The sequence below is a fragment of the Petaurus breviceps genome, unplaced genomic scaffold, assembly GCF_028583685.1.
Source record: "Petaurus breviceps papuanus isolate PSGF00001 unplaced genomic scaffold, PetGlider_PUasm1.0 182, whole genome shotgun sequence".
NCBI lineage: Eukaryota > Metazoa > Chordata > Mammalia > Diprotodontia > Petauridae > Petaurus > Petaurus breviceps.
The window spans coordinates 4,949,143-4,973,022 of record NW_027185786.1 but is presented as its reverse complement, the minus strand read 5'-3'; the positions used below and the strand labels follow the sequence as shown (position 1 = coordinate 4,973,022).

The window sequence follows — 23,880 nt, the reverse complement described above, 5'->3', positions numbered from 1 at the left end:
ATGACCACAAGACATCAACATTCATCGCATGTGGTTCTTTAATTCTGGCACAGCCCTTTCCACGTCTGCTCCCAGAGGAATGGGTCTGATGGGACGGACAGCGGCATGAGCCATTGATGGCAGTCTGGGGGTTGGGAGGCAGAGGGGGGATAGCAGCAACGTAGCCCAGGCTCCAAGTGGAAGTAGTGTTCCAGGGCCCAAGGGAGTTCAGCCCTGAGGCAGAGACTGCTGGCTCCTGGATCATGCTACATTCTTGGTGGGGGGATGGCTGAGATGGAAAGGATGACTTAAGATGTCTGAAGCAGAGACCCCTGCCGGCAGACACAGGCAACGGGGAGCCCCTGCGCTCAGTTCTTCAGGTCTCCCAACCGAAGGTGGGCGAAGGACGTGGCGAGCCTCAGGGCCTCCTGTAAGCAGCCCACATTCTTGCCTGTAGCCTGGGCTGACACGTCTTTGCCACCGCCCTTGCCATCCATCAATCCTGACACCTGCTGCACCCATTCACTGGCCTTCAGGCCCCTGTTGGCTGCATTCTGGAAGAAAAAAAGGGCATCCAGGTGCTGTACTACAGGAATGGAGATGCTGAGCTAACATGGCAGGATGAAGACGCCCCCTCCCACCCAGAACAGGACAGGAGCATGAGCATGGGGCACCTCTGGCCGGGCCTGGGAAGAAGGAAGAACCACGCACCTGAGGGACTTGGCATAAACAGATGATCTTGTTAGCTTCGTTATCCACAGTGAAAAGCATAGCAGAGGTCTCGGGGGAATGTGTCTTGAAAAGCTTCAAAGCCTCATTCAGGGCCTGCAGGGACAAGAGCGGCTCAGGTGGTGGGGAGGCAGGAGTTCTAGGCACCCCCCCACCCCAGCAGCCTCATGGGCTCTGGCACTCCCTGGTGGCGCCACCTTGTACTTCTACTGTACTTGTACATGATAGGCACTTGAGGGATTTGCCACAATTTACCAGACTGGCAACTCTTTCAGGGCCCACCTGGCATAATGAAGACAGTGCTTGCTGAAAGCTGAACAATGCATCTGTTAATTCAACAATTATCCATCTCTGACAGGGTTTCCCCTCTCAGCAGCTCCCTCTGCCCCAGAATGCCCCTGCTGCTCTCCCAGAGCAGGCTCTCAGATGTCAAGTCTCTACTCAGTCACCCTTCAGTTTGGGGGTGGTGAAGTTCAGGGTTACAGCGTCCAGACTCCTACCCACCCAAGGGCCATGTCCTGGAGCTCAGCAGAGCCGCAGGAAAGGAGAAAGGCTCCCCTGGGGCACAGGAGCCCAAGGGAAGGGACAGTGCCCACGTGGAGAAGGGTGGCCTGTGGCAATAGCTTCCCAACCACGACCCCAGAGATGACTGAGTTGCCTTGGCGGAAGCGCCGCTCTCCATCTCCATGATGACCAGGGGCTGATTGGGCTGGCTTTCGATGAGCTGTCTGGTCCTCTCCAGCACCTGCACAGCAAACACAAAGCCCAGCCTCAGGAGGCCGCAGAGCACTGCCGTCCCTCGCCTCCCTGGCTCCGGGGCCCAGACTCACCCTCTTCTGGACGTCTGCTTTGCTGCTTCGGTCGAGGTCATCCATGACCTTCTTCAGTGTCTTGAGCTTCTCTCTCAATTCATCCTTCTGCCACTGGGGAACCACGGTGGTGGCCAGCAGCTGCAACAAAGGCAGGCAGGACAGGGCTGGAATGGGCTTCACTCACCGCAAGCCTTAAGTTTTCCTCAACTCTGATATCTCCAAGGAGAACAGGAGTAAGGAACAGACTCGCTGACCCCGAAACTAGCAGAGAATCCCCAAGAAAGACACTGATTTACCTGCAATCAGGAGTCAGGGGGAGAAAGAAGCAAGCAAAGAAAGAAAAAAATGCTCCAAGAGTGGAGCTGCCACATGAAGGCGAGTTTATGCAACAGGAAAAGTCCTGTGGAGTTGGGGATTTGGAGCATCCTGGTGTGAAGAGAATGCGGGTCAGGCTGGGCAGTGGGCTGTGTGCCCTTGGCTGCACATGCCGGCCCTGCCCCCGCCACGGGAACCGAGGAAGGAGCCCCTGGCTGCTGCATCGGCTGAGGGCCGTGACAGACCCCTCCCGCTTCCCAAGAGAAGGGAGGACAGGTCAGGCTGATCCATACCTCACCAAAGTCAGCAATTTCCCTCTGGATGTCCTTGTTCGGAGCTGTCTGGGCCTTCACTTTAGCGTTCAGCTCAGACAAAGATGTCTTCAAGCTGTCTGCTTTCCTGAGTGCCTAGGACGGGTGAGGGAGACTTCAGACTCTAACAGAGACAGCTCCCCTCTCCAGCCCCACCACCTTCCCAGTTTTTAGGTTATGACTGCACATGAACAGCCACGATCGTACACCAACGGGGAGGCTACCATTGTACACTACAAAGAAACGCCCACATGAACCGAGAGCATGTGGTCAATACCACCTGCTCCTGAGGAAGAGGTCACAATGTCACCTCTTCAGACATTGGGCCAATGAGAAGATGGATTTGACGTCAAAGAGGCCTCACGAGCTTGAGAATTAGAAGGCCCTTTTAACCATCTTTGAAATGAATAATAGCAGCTAATGTTTCATAGTGCTTTTAGGTTTTCAAAGTTATTTTTTACTTTTATTTTAGAGGGGGGAAGGCAGGGCAATTGGGGTTAAGTGACTTGCCCAAGGTCACACAGCTAGTGTTTGTGTTAAGTGTCTGAGGCCGGATTTGAACTTAGGTCCTCCTGACTCCAGGGCCAGTGCTCTATTCACTGCACCACCTAGCTGCCCCTAGTTTCCAAAGTTTTGCCAGTACCATCTTATTTGATCATCGTCACAACAACCCTGAGATCAGTACTGTCATTATGCCCATTTTATGGATGAAACAGGCAGAGAATTCTGTGACCTGCCCAGGGTCACATAGCTAGTAGACATCCAAGATAGGATTTGAACTCGGGTCTGAAGGATTCCAGGTTGCCCCAGCTGCCAGGTTTAGGCCCCTTACGCTTACCTTCTGAGCCTCGATGCCAGTGACAGCCACGATCCTCCGAATGCCCTTGGCAATGGCTTCCTCACTCACAATCACCAGGGCTCCGGCATGACTTGAATTCTGCAAGTGCCTAAAAGTAACCAAAGCCAGGAATGAAGGACCCCTCCCACCGACCACCCTGGCTGTCACACAGGAGGCACCTGGCTGCCCTGACCACTCAAGGTGCCCCCAATGTGCTCCAGGCCACGGCCACCCAGGATAGCCTCCTCTGGATGCCCATTGGTCCAGCTCCACTCTGACCCAAGATCCCACAACTAGGCATAAAGTCCAGGGGGGATCAGATAAAAAGGCCCATGCCCACCCAAGTAAGCATTCACAACAGTGCTTTCTCTAAGAGCAGACTTGGAAACAAGGAAGACATCCATCAAGTGGGAAACCAGCCCATGACCTGAGGAACCAAATGAGTGGCTCATTTTTGTACTACAAGGAATGGAGAAGACAAAGAACTCAGAGCCACGCAAAGTCTCGGGCTCTATCAGAGCCAATCCAATGGGAGTGGGAAGAAATGGAGCAACTTGCTCACAATGCCCGCCCTCTGCCCCAAAGACGGAAGGAGGAATGCATTCTGCCCCCCTACCCCCTCCATTTCCTGCCTTCCCAGACTCTCGGTGGTCTTTAATGGCTTCCTAAAGTGGCTCACAGTCTTTGGAATGGCTTTTGCCTTTACTAAGTTTCCTTTACTAAGAGGGTCCCCCTAAAACTGAAGTCACTGACATTCCAGCCATGGTGAGAGCTCTGATGAGCCAGTTCCACAATGTGAGTGGGGTCTCATTTAGGGGTTCAGAGACTCCAGAGGCAGGTGGAGCTTCCTAAGGGGGATTGGTTGGAGGTCAAGGAAGAGTATCGAGGACTTCGTTAAGTGCTACCTTCTTCCAGTGCCACCAACTACCTCTGGCCCCTCTGAAATCCAAATAGACACAAAGCCACATTGCCAGGATCAGCCTAGAGAGCACGCCCATTCCTGTGACTGGATAATGAATTCCAAACTCTTCTAAGAAATAGCATTAGATCTATTTTTACAGTCACAGGGACAGAAAGTGGCCAAGAGAGAGAGCAGGGTTGGACGTTAGGCCCGTGAGCTTCTTGTGATGATCACTGCTTCAGACGCCGTGTGCCTGGGATGGCCCCTCCCCTAGAGGACCCTAAAACACCACCAGTTAAGACCATCACTCACAGACACCCAGGGCACTCACGTTCCTCCACAGAACTCCACTGAAGTGAGGGAGCCAGCGGGGCCTGAAGGGTCATCCAGCAGCTTGGCCACGGGAATGCCAATGGAGACAACACGCACGGGGTCGGGATAGGTCTCATCAAAAACTGCCCGCAGCCCTTGGATGGCTTTGGCTGCTGCCAGGGGGCAGTCCTGAGTGTAAACAGGCTACGAGGGGATGAAGGAGGCAGAGAGGGGAGCAGGGAGCATGAGAAAGTGAAAGGTTCTCTGGGGGCCCCACAGTGTCCATGAAGGCAAGAAGAAGATGGCAGACAGGCTCTTCTAAATCTCCAAACCCATTTCTATATTTGGCTTTCCCTGCCTGGGCCTCCCAGTTACTTAAGAGGCCGTCCATCTAAGCTGCAGAAAGCGATGGATAAGGGAATCTTCGGGTAGGGAGGCATTTATTAAATAGACTAGGGAGCCCAGGGCCCTGATTGGCTCCAGAGGCCCAGGAGATGGCAAGTGAAAGGCCAGTGGAGGTACAAGAGGCCAGGGCCTGAGGGGTTTAAGTGCAAGAAGCAGCTCACAAACCTTGGCCGCCTCTATCATCGCATTAGCAATCTCTTCTGTCTCCTTGATCTGCTGGGTGGACATGGCTCCCTTGGCAGTAAAGTCAAAGCGGAGTCGGTCTGGTGCGACCAGGGATCCCCTCTGGTCCGCCTCGCCTAGCACGGAGCGCAAGGCAAAGTTCAGGATGTGGGTGGCAGTGTGGTTGCTCATCACAGGCCTTCGTCGGGGCTGTTGGGGAAAGAGGCCGTAGGAATCATGGCACGGTGCTGACTCAATAAGCGTTCACAAACCACCTAATCATTCACTGGCAGCACAGTGTATAGAGGAATGGGCCTAGAGTCAGGAGTTCAAGTCTAGCCTTAAACACATACTAGTGGTGGAAGGCTGCCTCAGTTTCCTCACCTGTAAGACAGGGATAGCAGCTCACCTGCCTCTTAGGGTTGTTATGAGGATCAAACAAGGCAGTGTCTGTAAAGTGCTCGGGAGCCTGGCCCCCTAGGAGGAGCCCCTTCTTCCTTCCCTCCCTCCCTCCCGTGCTTCCTGGCGGTGTGCTAGATGCACTGCTGTGGATGACCTTCCATTCCAATGGCAGACCAAGTAACCTAGGCTGGCAGATGCACGATAAACACAGAATACACCAAAGGAAGCCTTGGGAGGGGAGGCACTGAATGCTGCCAAACCGCAGTGACAGGACAAGTCACCTTCCCTTGGTTTTTGGTGGAGCCCGTGGGGGAACACTGTTCATAGTGACCGGCTGGCTGTCCTGAACCCTTTTTTGTCCACTTTTTATTATGAGGGACGGCTCTCAGGGACAGGGCTGAGAGATGGAGACAGTCGGAAATGTAGGTGATGTAAATAAAAAACAACTCACCTCATCAATGAACAGCCGGACACGATCTCCGACTCTCAGGCTCCCGTAGACCGTTCCTATGTGAAGCACGTATCCCCCTCGAACCTGAGTGTCTTTCACTGTGAACTCGGTTTTCTAAAAGGAGCCAAGAGTGGGTTTTAACCAAACAAACCAATAACTAATCAACTGGCATCCACAGTCAATCATCCTAAGTGGAAAAGGGAATCCACTAGGGTTGAGGGAGCAACTCTGAGAGAAGGCGTGGCATGCGTCAGCTTCCTCCCAAACGGGCAGAGCTGTCTTGTGTCCAGGACTGGCCCGGGCCCCCCACCTGTGGAACCCTCACTGCCATCTGCCTGGCTGGCTCGCCTCAGCAGACAGAGCTGGCCTCTGGGGCCGCCTGCCAGGACAGGCTCATGCTTACATCCTCACTGCTGTCATCGTCCTCCTTCACCAGGAACCCCTCGTCATAGATCTGCCCTCCCTGCTCAGCATAGAAGCAGGTCTTATCTAGCACCACGCCACACTCCTGGCCGGTGGACACTTGATCCACAAACATCTTCTCCCTGCGCAGGGCCTTCACCGTAGCCACTGGGTTCTCAAACTCTGCAGAACAAGAAGGGAAGGTCACATTCTGAGCTGCCTCTCCCTAAAGCAAGCTTCAGGGTCTGTGCCCTCACAGGCTCTGAGCTCCTGGCTCCGTAAGCATGCCTGCCATTCTCTGGACTGCCCCATTTCTAAGCAGAAGCTGGTTAGGCAGACCAGCCAGTCTAGTGACATGGAACAGAAGAAAGGGCCTCCTGACTGCTACTCCCAGCCCGGGGACCAAGGGCAAGCCACCTCCCTTTTTAGGTCAGTTTCTCCATCTGTTAGATGGAGAGGGGCTACAGGTTTTTACAGATTTCTTCCAACTAGAATTCTTAAGCTTTGGTACAATCTGAGACTGAAGTTCAAGAATTTTTTTAAAACTCCAAAAGTGTAATAAGCATATAAGTTCTCACTGCCATCTATATTCTTCTCAATTTGTGCCCATTATCCTGTTAGGATTAACAGCCAAGTGTATACTGAAGGCATTCATGCTGGTTCAAGCAGATACATCCCTAACCCTGCCATACAAGAGTCAATGGGGTCCAGGGAAGGCAGAGCATTCCGAAGACCAGCAAATGAAGCTGAAGGGACAGGAGGGGCATAAACATAGCAACATACCATAAGTGCCGCTGGAGTCTGACTGGTAATTATACTTCAGTGAGTCATCTGTGACTCCAAGGCCTTTGACTCGAAGCTCTTCAATGGCATAAATGTCCAGCATGATGTGATCTTCCCCTCCAGCTCCCTTGCCTTGGGACTTTAGCTGGCAATGACAATAATAAGTGTGGGCCACCTGTACAACTTAGGACTGACAACCTCCCTCAGGAAGCCCGGAGACAGGCTGTGCCTTGCAAAGAGATGGGGGAGGGGTATGCCTGCTCGTCACCAGCCAAATTTTCTACCTGGGCCAGCTTCCTCTCCTCCTCAAAGCCATCCATGTCCACAACCAGCCCCTTCTCCTCGGCGATCAGTCCGGTGAGATCCACTGGAAAACCATATGTATCATAGAGAAGCCACGCTGTGTCACCTGTGAAGAACATGGCATGAAACAGAAAGTGGACGTTACACCAGGAAGAACTGATGAGCAGCTCCTTCACCTGGGGAAGTGGGAAGTGGGAAAAGGGAAGAGAAGGAAGACAGGCCTATCAGGGAGCTAGCTCTGAGGGAGATCAACCATCAGGTCTAGTGAATTCTCTGAAATTTTTCCTTCTGGGAAGGAACTCTCTGCCTTACCCAGTGGGGATTTTAACCAAGCTGTGACTGAACTCTTAGTGGCCATGGCAGCCAGTGTTCATTGGTTTGAAAGTGAGGCTTGGATAGCAAAGGGAAGAAAACAGATCCTCACCTGGGATTGTCTTGCAATCTCCCAGACTCTGTATCTTTCTGTCCAGAATGCGCCGACCTCTGCTCAGGGTCTTCAGAAACTGTCCCTCTTCTTCATTAATGATGTCCTTCACCATGTCTGGGTCCTTCTTTAGCTCAGGAAAGGCACCACCCTGTTGTAGAAGAAACAAGGAGATGGGGTCTGGGGAAGCCACAAAGCCCATGATGGCTGCTGGCCAACATGGCCCCACTCAGAGCACCTGCTTTAGGAGAACAGACATACCAGTGACTGGACAACCACATCCACGAGTGTAGCAAAGAAACCCCTTTTGGCATTGAGTTTCTCATGGGAGTATCGAACTGCCCGCCGGAGAATCCGCCTCAGCACATACCTGGGAGAAGACAGGGCTTGGTCAAGGACTAAGAGATACTCCAAGCCAGATTCTTTCTAGGAGCTCTTCTACAAACTCACCTCAACAATTCAAATAAACTTTTTGTTCCCTCCCCTTTAAGAAGGCTTCTTTTTGGGGCAGCTAGGTGGCACAGTGAATAGAGCCCTGGTCCTGGTGTCAGGGGGACCTGAGTTCAAATGTGGCCTCAGACACTTAACCCTTACTAGCCATGTGACCTTGGGCAAGTCACCAAACCCAATTGTCCTGCCTTCCCCCCTTCCAAAAAAGGGAAAAAAAAAAGGCGGCTTCTTTTCACACATTCTATGGTATTTCCCAGGTCATCCCTACTGCCTCTAGCACTGAATACAATGACCACATTTATAAATAAACCCAACAGGTTCAAGGCCATGCAACAATGGCCACCCTGCCTCCATACCAGATGCACTCTAATGAACACTGAGGGAAAACTGGAAAGTGCTGGCAATACACCAGTACTTCCTGGTCCTGCAAGGAAACTTTCCATGATCTCAAGTCAATCCAGAGCCCAATTCCTCTGGTTTCCAAGCAATAGCACCACATACAGGGTTTTCTCTCATTGCTAAAAATCTATATTATACATAATTTATGTTTATAATTCTCAAAATTACTTATCCAGCCTTCACCCCTCTCCTAACTTCCAGAATTGCACCATAGATATACAACTGTCCCACAGATGTCTTAAACTCAACATGGCCAAATTGAATTCACCATCTTTTCTCCTAAATCTTCCCTGTTTCCAAGGACACCACCATCTTCCTAAGGTTCGAAAGCTAGGTTGTGCCATCCTCAGCTTCTCATTCTCACCCCCAATGTTCAAGCTGTTGCCAAAGCCTGTCAACCTGACTATTATAACAGTCTCTGGTATGCACCTCCTTTTCTGCTCTGAGGCTGCCACCACCCTGGTGTACGCCCTCATTATTTTATGCTTGTGTTACTGCAATGGCCATGGCTGGTATGCTTGCCCCAAGTCTCTCCCCACTCCGGTCCATCTTTCACTCTGCTGCCAAAACGACCCTACAATACAGCTCTGACCGCGCCCCTCCCCCACTCAGTAACTCCCCGTCACCGCAGGGATCCCAGATGAAATCCTGTCCCAAAGTCTTTCAAGCTGGACACTTCTCTTACCTTTCCAGCCTTTCACACCTCATTTCTCCTCTCCATACACACTGTGATCCGGTCACACTGGTTTCCCAGCTGTTCTTCTCACAAGGCTTATACCAAGAGTGTTCTTCCCCTGTCATCCCTATCTCTGGGCTTCCTTCAGGGCCGGGCTGAAGTCTCAGTGTCTAGGAGAAGCCTTTCCTGACCCCCTTATGCCAACCTATTCCCTCTGCTGATCAGCTCTAACTGAATCTGCCTGTGACCTGTCTGCTGAGTCTGTGGCCTCCTGGAGGGTAAAGACTACTTTTGTCTTTCTTTGTACCCCAGGATTCAGCACAGTGCCTGGCACATAGCAGATACTTAATATCCTTAAATGCACAGAAGTAGCTGATTTTTAGATTTCCCAACTTTAGTTTTTAAGTATATTTCACATATTATGACAAAAACTGGATTAAAGGAAAAAGTGGCCTTTCTTATCAGAAATGCTTTCTCCATACTATACTACGCTGGTAAAAATAAATAAATGAAGTCCTATTACTTTGTATTCAACAGAGATCTGAAGGGCAGGGAATCTTTTGATACTTGCTGAAATTCTTCTCCCTTAGTCCATGATCAGGCACAGAATTCCCCCTCCCCCTGGTGTCCAAGCATCAGCCTGGTAAGGAGCTGTCAAGGCCAACTCTTGTGCTTACCCACGGCCAGTATTGTCAGGTCTGCCCCCATCAGCCAGGGCCACTGTGATGGTACGTGCGTGATCAGCCAGCACACGGTATGCCATATCTATCCCGTCCACATCATCAGCACCAACACACCCTGTATATGGCCGAGCACCAGTGCCCTGTGAGAAAAATACAGCCAAGTACCTCAGGATTGGTGGAAGGAATGGTGCCGTTTAGCCCAGAGAAGACTCAGGAGAAATCATAGTTTTCTTCAAGTATTTGCTGGATTGTAATGTAGGTGTGTTTTGTTTGGCCCAGAGAACAGAACCAGGACCAAGGGTGGATGTCGAAAAGAGGCTACTTTAGGAATGATGTGAGGACAAACTTCCTGTTAGGGCTGTCCCAGGGTGGGGTGGTCTGCCCTCATTAGAGGTCTTCAAGTAGAGTCAGGATGGATGGACATCTCTCCATAATGTTAAAATGGGGATTCCTTCTGGCTATCTGTTCAGTCGTTTTAGTCGAGTCTGACTCTTTGTGACCACATTTGGAGTTTTCTTCGCAAAGATACTGGAGTGGTTTGCTATTGCCTTCTCCAGCTCATTTTACTGATGAAGAGACTGAGGCAAACAAGGTTAAGTGACTTTCCAGGGGTCATTCAGCTAAGAAGTGTCTGAGGCCACATCTGAACTCAATGGGACGAGTCTTCCTGACTCTAGGCCTGGCGCTCTATGCACTATGGCGCCCCCTGGCTGCCCTGCTTTGAGGTCCAGCTTAGCTGCTAAGGAGCCCCCCAACTCAAAGGTGCTGGATGATGCTCCTGGCTCATGCCCTAAATCATCAGATCAGCAAATCGGTGTGAAAGGACTACTTGGAAAAGGCCCCGTGGCCTGGCTAACAAGCAGCCTGTGGGGCACACGGCAGGAGGCTCCCCGAGAGATCACGGTGGAGACAAGGCCTTAGCTCCCACTTCATAGCACACTGGTCTGCACACAGTAGGAGCTTAATGAATAGTTGATGAATGAATGAATGATCCTTTGCCCACACTGCTGAGCCTGAGCAAAAAAAAAAAAAAAAAAAAAAAAACCATCATTTTGGCTGAGCTGACAGCTTTGGGACACGGCCTCCTACCTTCTGAATGGCTTCAAAGTAAGGGACGAACAGGTCTGTGTCATAGTTGGACATCTTGTTCTGTAACACGGACACCAGGCGCTCCAGGCCCATTCCCGTATCAATGCTTTTTTTGGGAAGAGGTTTCAGGTTACCATCACTTTCCCTGAACGATCCAGAAAAGGTCAAAGATGAGACAGGGGGTCCAAGTGTCATCCAAATCCCTGCCTCTGAAACATGAACTGTGATCATTTGTTTTTCCATGACAGGAACAGAATTGGGATAAAATGAGCTCCTAAAAAGTTAGCTTTAAAATAGCAATCTTAAGGCAAAAAAATGAGATTTCAGGGGAAACTTTATGAATTTGTCCAGATCTAAAACAGAATTTGGTTAAGATGAAAGGAAGACATCATTTGGGATGAGAATATTCCAATTAAAAAAACAGACCTGACATCATCATCATCATCATTTTTTTTGGGGGGGGGAGGGCAGAAAAACAATAAAATGAAAAGCCCCTCCTCCAATGGGATGGTTCCATTCCTCTAGTGTTTTCCCCATTTTAGCATCAATATCCAAAGGGAAAACTTCAGCTCAGGATAGCTCGCAGATGTTAAGATGAGAGAACCATCTCAGCTACCATCCTCTTATTTCTAGCTCTGTTTTTCTCTTTCTTGGTGAAGTCAGAATGAAAGATTCCACATTTAGTGAAATTGTGGGCTAGACTTTTGATTTTTTTGCTACAGGGCACTTCTAGGGTAGAATCTCCCTCTCCCAATGCAGATTGCTACCTGCCCTGCAATTTCCAGTCTTAAGAGAGATACTTGGGGCAGTGAGAAGTAAAATGATTTTGCCCAGGGTCACACAGTCTGTATGTCAGAAGCAGGGCTTGAACCCAGGTCTCCAAGTGAGGCTGGACCTCTATCTCTACCCACACCTCCATGCCATGGACTGGTTGCCTCACTGCAAGCACCTGGAATTTCTGACATGCTCCCGTGAATGAAACAAGGCAGTACATCACCTGTTGAACTGGATAAACACCAGATTCCAAATCTCCAGCACATTCGGGTCGTCCTGATTGACGAGATGTGCGGCATCCCGACCACCAATCCGGTCATAGTGGATTTCACTGCAGGGTCCGCAAGGGCCTGTGTCACCCATTTCCCAGAAGTTATCCTTCATGTTGCCAGGAAGAATTTTGCTGTCATCCAGCCTGCCCAAAGAGACCCAGAATCAATGAAATTGAGTCACACCAACCTAATTCAGTTCTGAGCAATGATTGAGAGGGAGGGACTCCATCTTAGGCAGATGAAATCCATGAAGTGAGGTAAAAACATCAAATGCTTATGATGACATCGCTGGGCGGTGGTGACCTGGCACACTGTCTTATAAACAGGGCTTTATACAAACAAACATTGCTAAGGCCCTAATGTGGGCCAAGGGCTTCAGGAGATACCTTGCTTTATATGAGCCAGGAGTCACACAACAGAGACACAGCTATGTAAACTCAAGGCAATGTAAACAGAGGGCGTGCACTGACAATTGGGGGGGGGGGGGTTCAGAGAAGACCTGACAGAGACAGTCATGTCTGAGTTAAATCCTGAATGAAGTCTTCTGAAAGGGAGAGATGAGGAGGGAGTGAATTCCAGGCTTGGGAAAATGTACAGTGGTGAGAGAGAAGATGGCTAGTTTGGGGCAGTATCAAGTATGCAGAGGGGAATAGTGTGAAATAACAGAGAAATGTGGGCAGGAGCCAGGCTGGGGAGGACTTCCACAGCATGCAGAGGAGCCCAGAGTTTATCCTGGATAAAATACACCCCGCTACTCAAGAGTTTGGAGCAGGGGAGTAACCTCATCAGACCTGTGCTTGAGGAAGGTGATTCTGGAAGCTGGGTGGAGGATGAAGGAGAGCGGACTGAGACTGGAAGCAGGAACAACAATGAGAAGTTAAGATAGGCCAGAGGGGATGAGCCCAAGCTAAGTCTTTAACAGTGTAGTAAACAGAAGAGGGTATATTAACATATATTAAAGATGTTATAGAGGTAGAATGAAGCCTGAAGTGGAAAGTGGGAGAGAAAATAAATGCTTGTCAATTGAAAAATAAACAAAGATTTTTAAAGAAGAGAATCAACACTTTGACTCTCTTTTTAATGACTTTGCCAATGATTTCTTGCTTCAGGAAGTCACCTCAAATACCCCGCCCCTAGGACTAGCCCCTGTGCTCGCCATCCCAAATCATCTTTCTCTCTCAGCTTCTTCACTGGACACCTCCTCGTTCATAAAGCTTCACAAGTGATTACTTTCCCCCTCTGCACCATCCTCTACATCCAATTCTTTAAAAATCCCATCATTTCTTCCCAATATCTATTGGGATTCCCTTTTCCCTCTTAATTCCCACTGCCTGATTTTAGTTCATGACATCGGTTTTCCATTACTGAGTCTCTCTCTCCTTCTATCCCATCTCCTCTATTCTCTCCTGAATAACAATGCCAGGAGAACATTCTTTGTAAACCCCCTCTCCACCACTTCACTCCCCTGCTGAAGGAAAAATGACTTCTCTTTAACTACCACATCAACTCTCAGTTCCTCTAACCAGCTTCCAAGACCTTCCATAATCTGTCTTGTCCTCATCCTGAACTTAATAACATTATTTTATAATTGTTATAGTGCTTCATATTTTCCAAAGCACATCAAATTCACCATCTCATTTGGGACTTAAAGCCCTGTATGACAGGGCAAGAATATCTGACAAAAAGACAGAGGTTAAGGGCCCAAGATCATGAAGCTCAGAACCAAGGTCTCAGGACTAGAACTCCTCACCTCATCACACAGGGGATGTGAGGTAATGAGACCATCCTCTCCTCACTGACTTCCGTTTGTTCATGCTGCTGACCTCGTTCTCCTGTTCCGGGGGTGCCTTCCCTCTTCTTCAAATGATATTAGTGCTTCAAAACCCAACTCAAATCACACTCTCTGCACAATCGCATCTCTCCTTTTCTGAGGCCTCCCACAGTCTGCACAGCACAATTTAGCCCTTCACAACATACTATCTCCTATGGTACTCCAGCAGCTTTCACGAAAGCGAATTCTCTTCCCAGTGACATTGTAACATTCTGAGGTCTCATCTCTTCATTCCAGCCCTGGGTTTGTTCAATGAATGCTGGTTGACTGACTAAAGTCACTCTGATGATCTATCACTTTCTGCTCCTTTCAGCATCTCCTCTCTTTCATCTTCCTCCTAAAGAGCTTCAAATCCCCTCACAAAGGACCCAGAGGGCAACGATCTCACAGGGACACAGGATCCTTTCCCTGCCTGGGCTTCCTAATCACCAAACTCCGTGTGATCTTCACATCAGAAAAATTCTATTAATTGGAAAGGAATGGGGGAGGGGGAGGCGAGGCAATTAAATAAACAATCCCACCCGATGGGACTTCCTAGTAAATGCTCCCATCCACTCCTCCTTTGGTCACCTCTCCCCCACTAGTCTCCGAGAGGAGAAATGGTTACTACTAGGATATTCAAAGAGAGGACCTGGTTGGTTTCCTTGGGAGAGGAGAAGGAAAGATGGGCCCCATTAATTAGGTTACGACTTTTTCATCCAGATGTGTTTTATGAAAGCAGCTGACACTGACAGAGCACTGCTTACATGCTAGGCACTCACTTAAGTGCTTTACAATCATGATCTCCTTTGATACTCACAAAGAACTGCAGGACTCAGAAACTTGACCCTCCAGAGTTTGTTGGCGCTCCCAAGCAGAACTGTTTTTATCACCATCCTGGCTCATAGACGCGTGTTTTTAATGCTTTTGTAGCAACAGCTACAAAAAATCTCCATCCCATTCTGAATATTGTTAATAGTTCCCATTTGGAGAAGTTAAAGACAGTTACCAAAGGAGGGATTTCTGCAGTATTCTGAACCATGTGAAAATAAGCATAGATTTCGAGCTTGGAGGGATCATATAAGCCACTAGTCCAAGACCCCCAGCTTTGTTGAGGAAACTGAGACTGGAGAGGTTAAGTCTTGGGAAGGGCTGTTGTGTCCAGTGTTGTGGTTCAAGACATAGGTAGAACCTGAGAGATAAGTTAATTCTCCACATCCTCCTACAGCACGGGATAGGATTGTTGGGAGCAAGAAGCTGTGGCACAGACTTGGGCCGGTGTTTCCAGCTTTGATCTGCTTTACTCCCCTGAAGTACTTTCAGCTCCCTTGGGAACTGCTTCTACCTGAAGGTACTGGAATGTTTTCAATGAAAGGGCTGTTGGCTTGAACCCTTGGGCTCTGAGTGATCGATCCACAGGTGCAAAAGGCCAAGTGGGCCACCCTTCCTGCCACAGTATCAGGGGCCTCCTGCCCTGAAAGTCACAGGGAAACCTGTGGGTGGGAGGCACAGAGGAAAAGCCTTCCCAAACCTCTTGGCTTCTTGGCACTTCTGTTCCTATCTGTGAAATGAAAGGAACTCCCCTCTCTCCTTACCAGACCACTGTGAGGACAAAGGAGAGAGTATGGTGCTCTTCAGAAGAGTGAGAGAAGCAGAAAATGGGACAGGAGGACTTCACAGATGAGTGTGTGTGTGTATGTGTGTGTGTGTGAGCATGTGTGCATGTGCACATGCATTCCAGCTCGAGCATGCACAGAACAGCTGCAGCTCTGCCCTGGGCCCCACTTCAAGGGAAGTGTCCTGCACCAACAAAATCAGAGGCCTAGACAAAACACACACACACACACACACACACACACACACGGCTTAATTATAAACTAGGTTTTATAATTTTCTATGTTTTAAAGGCATTTTTTTGGTTCCTCCTACTCTCCCCATCCTTCCTTGGCACCTTTACATTTCCACACAGGACAAATTGGTTTCGTACCAAAAACTAACAAGAGAGTGTTGCGCAATAAGCAGGCAAGGAATGTACCACGGGACAAAGACAAATTCCCCTAACTCAAAGCATGAAACCGTCATGGTGACGCAAGAGAAATGGGACAAACACCAACAGAAAATATCAATTCTTTGGTTGAAAAAGCACTTTGCACTCATTCATACTCTCGGTGGCCTGAATGCAATCTTACCCCAAATTTTGCCAGATCTGCTTGCATTCCAAGTCTGGGTCTAAACCAGCTGCTTCATTTCCTCCAAAGTAGGTGACATATAGTCTGTCTAGGGGGATGCCAAACTCTTGGGTAAGAAGCTCCAAAGCCATCTTACAGGCAAGTTCCTTCATAAAAGACAAAGAGAGTTAACGGAACTAACCATTTTGTGCTGGTAACCCCCCCACCCCTTGCCCCAATCACAGAGAAAGTCATTGATATTCAGGGTAGAACATTCTAAGAAACTCATTTGGGAAACTAGAGTTATCAAAGTACAGGCTCCTTGAGATACTTTTTTCTATTGCAAAATCTAACAAGGCGGCTCTCAATCTACATGGGCATACTGTTCAAATGCATAGTACCTTAAAATAATCCCCAAAAGACCATGAGCCCAACATCTCGAAGAAGGTGTGGTGATAAACATCCTTCCCCACGTCATCCAGGTCATTGTGCTTGCCCCCAGCTCTGATACATTTCTGGGTGTTGGCAGCTCTGCTCAACTTGGCCATTGGGTGAGAGGGATCAATCGTGTTGAGGAAGATGGGTTTGAACTAGAAGAAAAAAGGAGAGAAATTTCAACTTTAGAAACTAACACCTGTGCCTCAAAAGTAGGGACACACACACGCACGCACACATGCTCCTCTTTATCCAGGGTTCCAAAGTCATAGAAACACTCAGATAATAACAGGAAATGTTTCTATGATGTTAGGACAGTTTTCACTGCCCTTCTCCTTCTGATGAAGAATGGTCTGGAGAAAAAGAAAATTCCAGGCTGTCTTAAAGCAAGGATGCCAGAGAAACATGAATCTCATTACAGACATTTAACAAACTCTCTCCAGACAAAAACTTGTTCATCTGTCTAGAAAGTACCCAAGGGTACCAGTAAAAGAAATGGAATTCTTTGAATATACCTGATAACACGAACAGCATTTAAGTAAAATTTACTTCCAAAGATCTGTTATTAAAATGCATTCCTCAAAATAACGAGGCATAATCAAGCTAGAAGGGAGTCAGGCCCATCCCCTCCTCTAAGGCCTGGAGAGGGAAAGGCGCTAGTTCCCACAGTCAGGCAATCAGCCACAGAGCTGGAACTAGGACCAGTTCTCTTTTCCATATTACCACAATTCCTCTTCTTAAATGAGACATATAACAATTCAGAAGGATATGGGATAGAAGCACCAGGTGTAGCAGAAAGAGCACTGGCTTGTGTCAGGGTCAGATCCCACCTGCAACTCTCAGCAATCTGAGAAACACTCTTGACCAAATCACTTAACCTCTCCAGTCTCAGTTTCCTCGACAAAGTTGGGGGTCTTGCACTAGTGGCTTATATGGCCCCTCCAAGCTCGAAATCTATGATCTGATTTTCACACGGTTTTTGCAAAAATTCCTCCAAAAGAGGAAGAAAACCTCCAAATTTTGGTAACTGTCTTTAACTTCTCCCAATATGAAATATAACAATATTCAGAATGGGATGGAGATTAGCAGCTGTTGGTGCAAAGGCATTAAAAGCACGAGTCTATGAGCTAGGATGGTGATAAAAGCAGTTCTGCTTGGGAGCGCCAACAAACTCTGGAGGGTCCAAATCAAAGGGGCAAAATGAGTCAAATTTCTGAGTCCTGCAGTTCTTGGTGAGTATCAGAGGAAATCATGATTGTAAAGCACTTAAGACAGTGCCTAGCATGTAAGCAGTGCTCTATCAGTGTCAGCTGCTTTCATAAAACACACATCTAGATGAAAAAGTAGTAACCTAACTAATAGGGCCCTTAACTTCTCCTCTCCTAAGGAAGCCAACCAGGCCCTCTCCTTGAATATCCTGGTGGTAACCATTGCTATTCTTTCATTGTTTCTGTGGAGGAAGCATCAAACAACCACAGAACTCCCCATGCTGTGGGTAAGCCTACCTGGTTCATGCCGGCATTGGCAAAAAGAAGAGTGGGGTCGTCCAACGGGACTGTGGCAGATGAGTGCACATAGGTGTGCTGGTTTCTCTTGAAGAAATCAATAAACCGCTGCCGGATTTCACTGGCAGTTAATGCCGCCTCCATCTTCGAAATATCACCCCAGGCTGACCTGAGACACAGAGGAACCAAAGGTTAACGGGCCGGCTTAACACAAGGTTCTGGGATCTCAGGCCAAGTCAGACCGGGACACACTGGAGCCCAAGGCGCTGAGCAAGTGCCGAGGCCACGGTACCTGGCCGCATGGTGCATCCCGGACCCCGGCCCAGTCTCGCCATCGGCCACCGAGTCTGACTCAATTTTAGGACCATTTTCCGAGTACCGCCAAGTCTAAGTTTTATTCCTTTCCCCCCAACAAGGTCAATACCGTGAAGGAAGGGCCCCGGGAGCTTGGGAGCAGGCTGGAGGAGAAACCGCAGAGAAGGGGGACCCCAGCGCAGCGTGCAGGGGCTTATTTACGCACGGAGGTGACAGCACCGAGGGCCATCCAGCACGGACACCGCGCCGCGCCCCTCCGCCTCCCGGACAGCGGCCGCTGCTCGCTGCCTGGCCCCGACGCCGGCAACGGCGGCCCTAATCTTCCCCCGGGCGCAAACCCGCCCCCTGGGCAGGCCGAGGGAGCCCACGGGCTTCTCCTCCGGATACTGGATTTAAATGCACCAAGCAGATGCGAGTGGTGAAGGCCGGCCCCAGGCCGCGGGGCCTCACGGCCAGGCGGGTTTAAAGCCGGGTGATGCTGCTGGTGTAGACTGTTCCCGGGGTCGTGCCCTTCCCTCCCTCCCAGTAAGCGGAGAAGCCTCGCCTCCCCCCGCGGCGGCCCCGACCCGTCTCCTCGGGCGCAGGGCCCTGCACAGGAGGCCCGACGAGCTCCGGCCGCCGCTGCTTCCACTCCCTGGTCCTCGGACCCCTCGGACCCCTCGGACCCGGCCCCTGGGCCCCGGGGGACGCTTCGGGGCTCGCGCCGCTCCCCGACCCCGGCCCACACGCCCCGCCCCGGGCCGCTCCCACAGCCTCGGCCGCCCCGGGAATCCTCCACTGTCCACAAGGCCATTACCTAGTTGGGACGAGGTTTCTCGTATCCTCCAGCTCCAGCTTCCACCGACCCTACACAAGCTGCGCCGGCCTCCCTTGCCCGCCCTCCAATCGGAGCGAGAATACGAGAGTGAAGGGGAGGCTCCCCGAGCCACGGGGAGCGCCTATTGGTCCTCTGCCCCGCCAATCAATCCCGGCACCAGCTTCTGCCCGGTACAGCGGCATGCGCGGAGGCTTAGTAAGCCGGCTGATGCAATGGCGCCGAAAGTGGCGGGGCGGGGCCTGTCACGTGATACTGACTCCCGGTGGCGCCGCCACCGAGGGCCGCCATTTTCCTTTCCTAAGAGATGGGGATCCTAGAGTTTAGGTTTCGGCCGGTGCTGGAGACTGGTGCCCTAAGTCCAGTGACTGCACAGAATACGGCCGCCCTGACCTCGCGTGGTTATGACTTAGGGCCGCCGGGGAGGGGCAAGGGATGAAGGCCCTGAGCTGGGGCCAGGAAAGGGCGCCAGTTTGAGGCCTCGGACCCGACGTCAAGGCCCAGGTGGGGAAAGGCCCCGGGAGCAGCCAGATCCTTCTGTAAAGGCCCGAGGGGCCAAATCCCCCCCTCTTCTGAGCCCCCCCAACTTCCGCAGGCAGCCGTAGGGCCTGGGGACAGGCCTCAGGTCGCTGCTGGGCCTTATAGGACACCCCAGTGTCACTGCCCCTCCCCCCTCTTCCCTTCTCCTCCCCTTTCCCTTCCCTCCCTCCTTCCCCACCCCTCCCCTTCTCTTGCCCCAGGAGGGCCCGGCCCCTTCAGAGGTTCGGGGCTTGGGAGGAGAGCCCAGACCCAGAGCAGGTGCGAGGGACTCTCTGAGTGAAGGGGAGGCCGAAGTGGGGAGCAGGAGCATGCCTCTCCCGGGAGGCAGCCAGGGAAAAGGCCCGGTGGCTGGAGACAGCTAGTACAGCCAGGAGGCTGCCCTCGAGGCTGGGAAGGTTTGGAAGGATTCCGGAGGTAAAAGGGAGGCACTGGGTGTGAAGCGGGGTGGCAGGCTTGGGCTGGAGACCCCTTGGGAAGCCCGTGGGAGCCGGCTTGGAAGGGGAGAGAATGCGAGCAGCCCGGCCGGGCTCCAGGAGAAGCCCCTGGAGGTCCGGGGCAAACCCCTGGTGCCTGGCGTGGCCTAGGCACACAGCGAGCCCCTGACACATGTTGGCTGCCTGACTGATGGTGGGAACAAACCCTGGAAGGTAGAACGGTTAGGCAAAGGTAAATCCTGTTTTCTGGGCTTCCAGCTCTGCTGAAGAGAAGAACATTGATTCTTCCGTTGTCATAGAAGCAGATTCGAAGGCGGGTTCTTCAGCCTTGCCTCGAACACCCTCAGGGCATTATCTGAAGGTGCCCTGGAGGCAGATGCAGAATGTTACTTACCTTTGCAGAACAGCTGTACGTTTTAATGTTTGTTCTAACAGTCAACTAACAAACATCTCTTGGGTGCTTGTTTTGTGCCAAGACCGTGCCAAGACCAGGGATTCAAAGCCAGTAATGGAAAGGTCCTTGATCTCAAGGAGCTTAGATTGGATTGAGGTAAAACAACTTATAAGCAGATTGAAAAAAAAAATACAAGCTACATACAGAGTAAACCCAGGGTAATGGGAGTGGAGGGGCGGGTGAGGAGGCATGGGGAAGTACTAGTAACTGGGGGAATCAGGAAGAGCCTCCCCTGGGAAACAGAGTGCCCTTACCTTACTTGTTCCTTCACCAAGAGGACCATGACATCGGGAAAGGGATGCCATGACTTGCAAGTGAATTGGGTTTAAGTGAGGGTGAGCTGTGCAAAATCACCAGCCTCACTTTCTCTCATCTAGGTCCAGTGGCCAGATATAGATGAGAATGACTAGAGGTGGCCCTGGGTGCAATGGGAGACCTTGGCCTTTTTAAGCTGAGGTCTTTCCCAGGTCTTAGTTTGACTGAGGTAACACCTTTTCAGTGATTAAGATTCTGTATGAAATGAGGCAAAAATGGCTTCTTTTATCTAGTCAAAAAAAAAACCCCCAAAAAACCCCAAAACTTTAGTCTTGAAGGAATTCATTATTTTGGTGGTTGAAAGATGAAATGATTCCAGCTTTCTGAGAACATCAATTTATTAAGCAGTGCATGTCAGTTGCATAACAAATCAGGGTCAGACCTCCTCAGTTTAGAGCTCTAACCCAAATGTTGGGATGAGACAGACTTTTATGCATTAAAAACAAGTTATCAAGTAAGACCAATTAATTAAAGAAAACAATGAAGATACAAAATTTAGGTAAACTGATTTCTAATTGGAGGAAAGTTTAGGGATTTTCTAAGTTGGAAGAAGTAGAGCAAACAATTAGAAAAATTAGAAAAAGAGGTGTCCTATCCTCAAGAATCCTTGAACAATCACGAATGTGGAAACAATAACAGATTGATCAGTACAGGGCCAGTTTCCAGATAAGACATATGGGTTGCTAGAGATGCACAATTTCGAAAAAAAGTCCTTGTATCATTCATTGGAACTGACTAGGTTTCTGTTAAATGTAACTGAGGCCCTTAGGGGTTTCTTTGTTGTCCTTTGCTCTCAAAAAGGATCAAAATGACATTGCTGTGTTAGAGTCAAGTTACAGTGTGTCTTGACTGTGGCTGATCAGACCAATATGAACTTGGAAGGCTGTACCACAGATCAGGTACAAATAGTCCAAGTGAGCATATGGGGTGGATTCTCTAAATTTGCACATCTCATGTTTCTTTTGAGTTACTTCAATTCTGCTTTGCTCATAGAGCACAGCACCTTTTCGAAAATAATGTGGGCTCACCCAGCCTGGCAGTCCTGTCCAGTATCTCCCATGTCATACAGTCAGTTCCAGAGTTCTTCAGAGAGACCTTGAAATTGTCTTTGTATTGCTTCTTCTGACCCTCATGTGAGCACCTGCCTCCCATGAGTTCTCCATAAAATAGTCTTTTTTGGTAAGTGTCCCTTTGGCTTTTGAAAAATGTGGCCAGCCCATCAGAGTTGCTCTCTCTGCAATAGAGTCTGAATGCTTGGCAGTTTAAGTCTGAGAAAGGCCCTCAGTGCCTGGTACCTTGTCCTGCCAGGTGATCTTCAGAATCTTCCTCAGACAATTCAGATGGAAGGGATTCAGTTTCTCGGCATGGAGCTGGTAAGACTGTCCAGGTTTCACAGCCACACAACAGTGAGGTCAGCACACAGGTTCTTCAGACCTTCAGTTTGGGAGTCAGTCTAATTAAGACCTCTTCTCTCCACACTTTCCTTCGTAGTCCTCCAAGCACTGAGCTAGCTCTGGCAACATGTGAGTCTACCTCGTTATCACTATGTACATCCCTGGGAACTACGGTGCCCTCAGGGTAAGGGAAATTATCCACTGTATTCCACGTGTATATCCACAATTTCTCCACTTGTTCTAACTGATGGCTCCATGTGTGGTGTGGTGCTGACTAGTGGAGTGCCTGTGTTTTCTTGCTGTTAATTGTTAGACCAAAATGAGCTCAAGTCAAAGAGAACCGAACCTTACCTTGTTGCATCTCAGCTTCAGAGGCTGAATTACATCTGCAATGTCATCTACAAACAAAAAATTACACACCAATACTCCTTCCACTTTGTTCTTGGCTTGTAGCCTTTTCAAGTTGAAGAACTTGACGTTAGTGAGGTGGCTGACCTTGATGCTGGGTTGATTTTGATCCTCATTGGAAGCGTTTGACAACATGACTGAAAACATCATGCTAAAAAAACATAGGAGCAAGCACACAGCCTTGTTTCAACTCCATCGGTGACTGGGAAAGCTTGAGAGCATCGTCCGTTGTCCAAGCATGGCACCATGAAGTTGATGTACGATACTGATGAACTTTTCTTGCCAACCACATCTTGACATAATTTTCTATAAGTCCTCACAACGGACAGTATCAACAAGCATTGTTGTCTCTTCTGCTCCTGGCATTTCTCCTGGTGTTGTCGGGCAGCAAACACTATATCAACCATTCCTCGGCCCTTTCTGAAGCCTCACTGGCTCTTGGGTTGATAATCATCTTCCAGGTGAAGGATCAACCTGCTGAGGAGGACTCTGGTGAGAATCTTGCCATCGATGACTAAGAGAGAGGACCCTCTCCCCCTTTGTGACTGTCACAGGATAGTCTATTTCCTTTACCTTTATAGAGATGGTCAACAGAGGCATCTTTGAACTCCGGGGGGATAACCTTCTCTTGCCACATAAGCCAGAAAATTTCAGTCAGCTTTTGTATGAGCAATGGACCCTCCACACTGTAAATATTCTGAGTGATTCTAAAGGATTCTAAGTAGCAGGGAGAGGTGGTCCAAGCTTCCCAGTCATGCAGAGCTAGGTTCAAACAGTACAACAAAGTCCTCTCTCAGTTCCCATAGTTGAATAAAGTTTTCTCACAAGACAGAAATTGGACTATATTTGTAATTGAAAAGAAAGGGAAATGATCCAAGTCCACCAATTGAGTGACAAGATGGAATTAGCATGGTTCACCCAATTCCCACTGCCACTTGTTTTACTGCCCTCAATTCCCCCAACCCACTCCCCCCATGGATCACTTATCTATATGAATTTTCCTATATTCATATATACTACTTAGAAGGTTCACAATGGACTAATTTTGAGAGAGGACATTTACATATTACCAAGAAAACTTAAACATAAATGCAATGACACAAAAAGTCAAAGCAGTGATCATCAGTATTAAATTAAGTCAAGTCTCCTTGTGTCCTCGTAACCTACTCTCAATGTCCATTTAATCAGCACATTTCGCCGTGAGGCCTAGATGTCCCAGGTAGTTCTCTGGTCCTTGAATATCTTCTCTTGGACTTTTGGGAATAGGCCTCATTCTCAGGACAGCTATGAAGGGAACTCTGATTCTCTGGTTCAAAAACCTGTAGAGATTCCTAGGAGCTTACCTTGTTAGGCTAACAGACTCTATCACACACATGAAATAGATAAGTCATGAAACAAGGCTATGAAGGGAACTCT

At 49.5% G+C, this 23,880-nt stretch overlaps 1 protein-coding gene across 1 annotated transcript; it reads right to left on the bottom strand.

The window, feature by feature from the left end:
* Positions 1 to 20: 20 nt before the first annotated feature.
* AARS1 (alanyl-tRNA synthetase 1) lies at positions 21 to 19,034 on the bottom strand. The gene is made up of 21 exons (XM_069087653.1): positions 18,902 to 19,034; positions 17,791 to 17,959; positions 16,252 to 16,440; positions 15,872 to 16,017; positions 11,824 to 12,015; positions 10,827 to 10,971; positions 9,732 to 9,877; positions 7,791 to 7,899; positions 7,530 to 7,680; positions 7,087 to 7,211; positions 6,803 to 6,947; positions 6,021 to 6,202; positions 5,618 to 5,731; positions 4,768 to 4,974; positions 4,217 to 4,401; positions 2,985 to 3,093; positions 2,129 to 2,242; positions 1,539 to 1,658; positions 1,367 to 1,453; positions 691 to 804; positions 21 to 533 (listed from the first exon to the last, which is right to left on the bottom strand). The coding sequence occupies exons 2-21, from the start codon at positions 17,932 to 17,934 to the stop codon at positions 348 to 350; spliced, it is 2,910 nt and encodes a 969-aa protein (XP_068943754.1). The 5' UTR covers positions 17,935 to 17,959; positions 18,902 to 19,034; the 3' UTR covers positions 21 to 347.
* Positions 19,035 to 23,880: the final 4,846 nt, after the last annotated feature.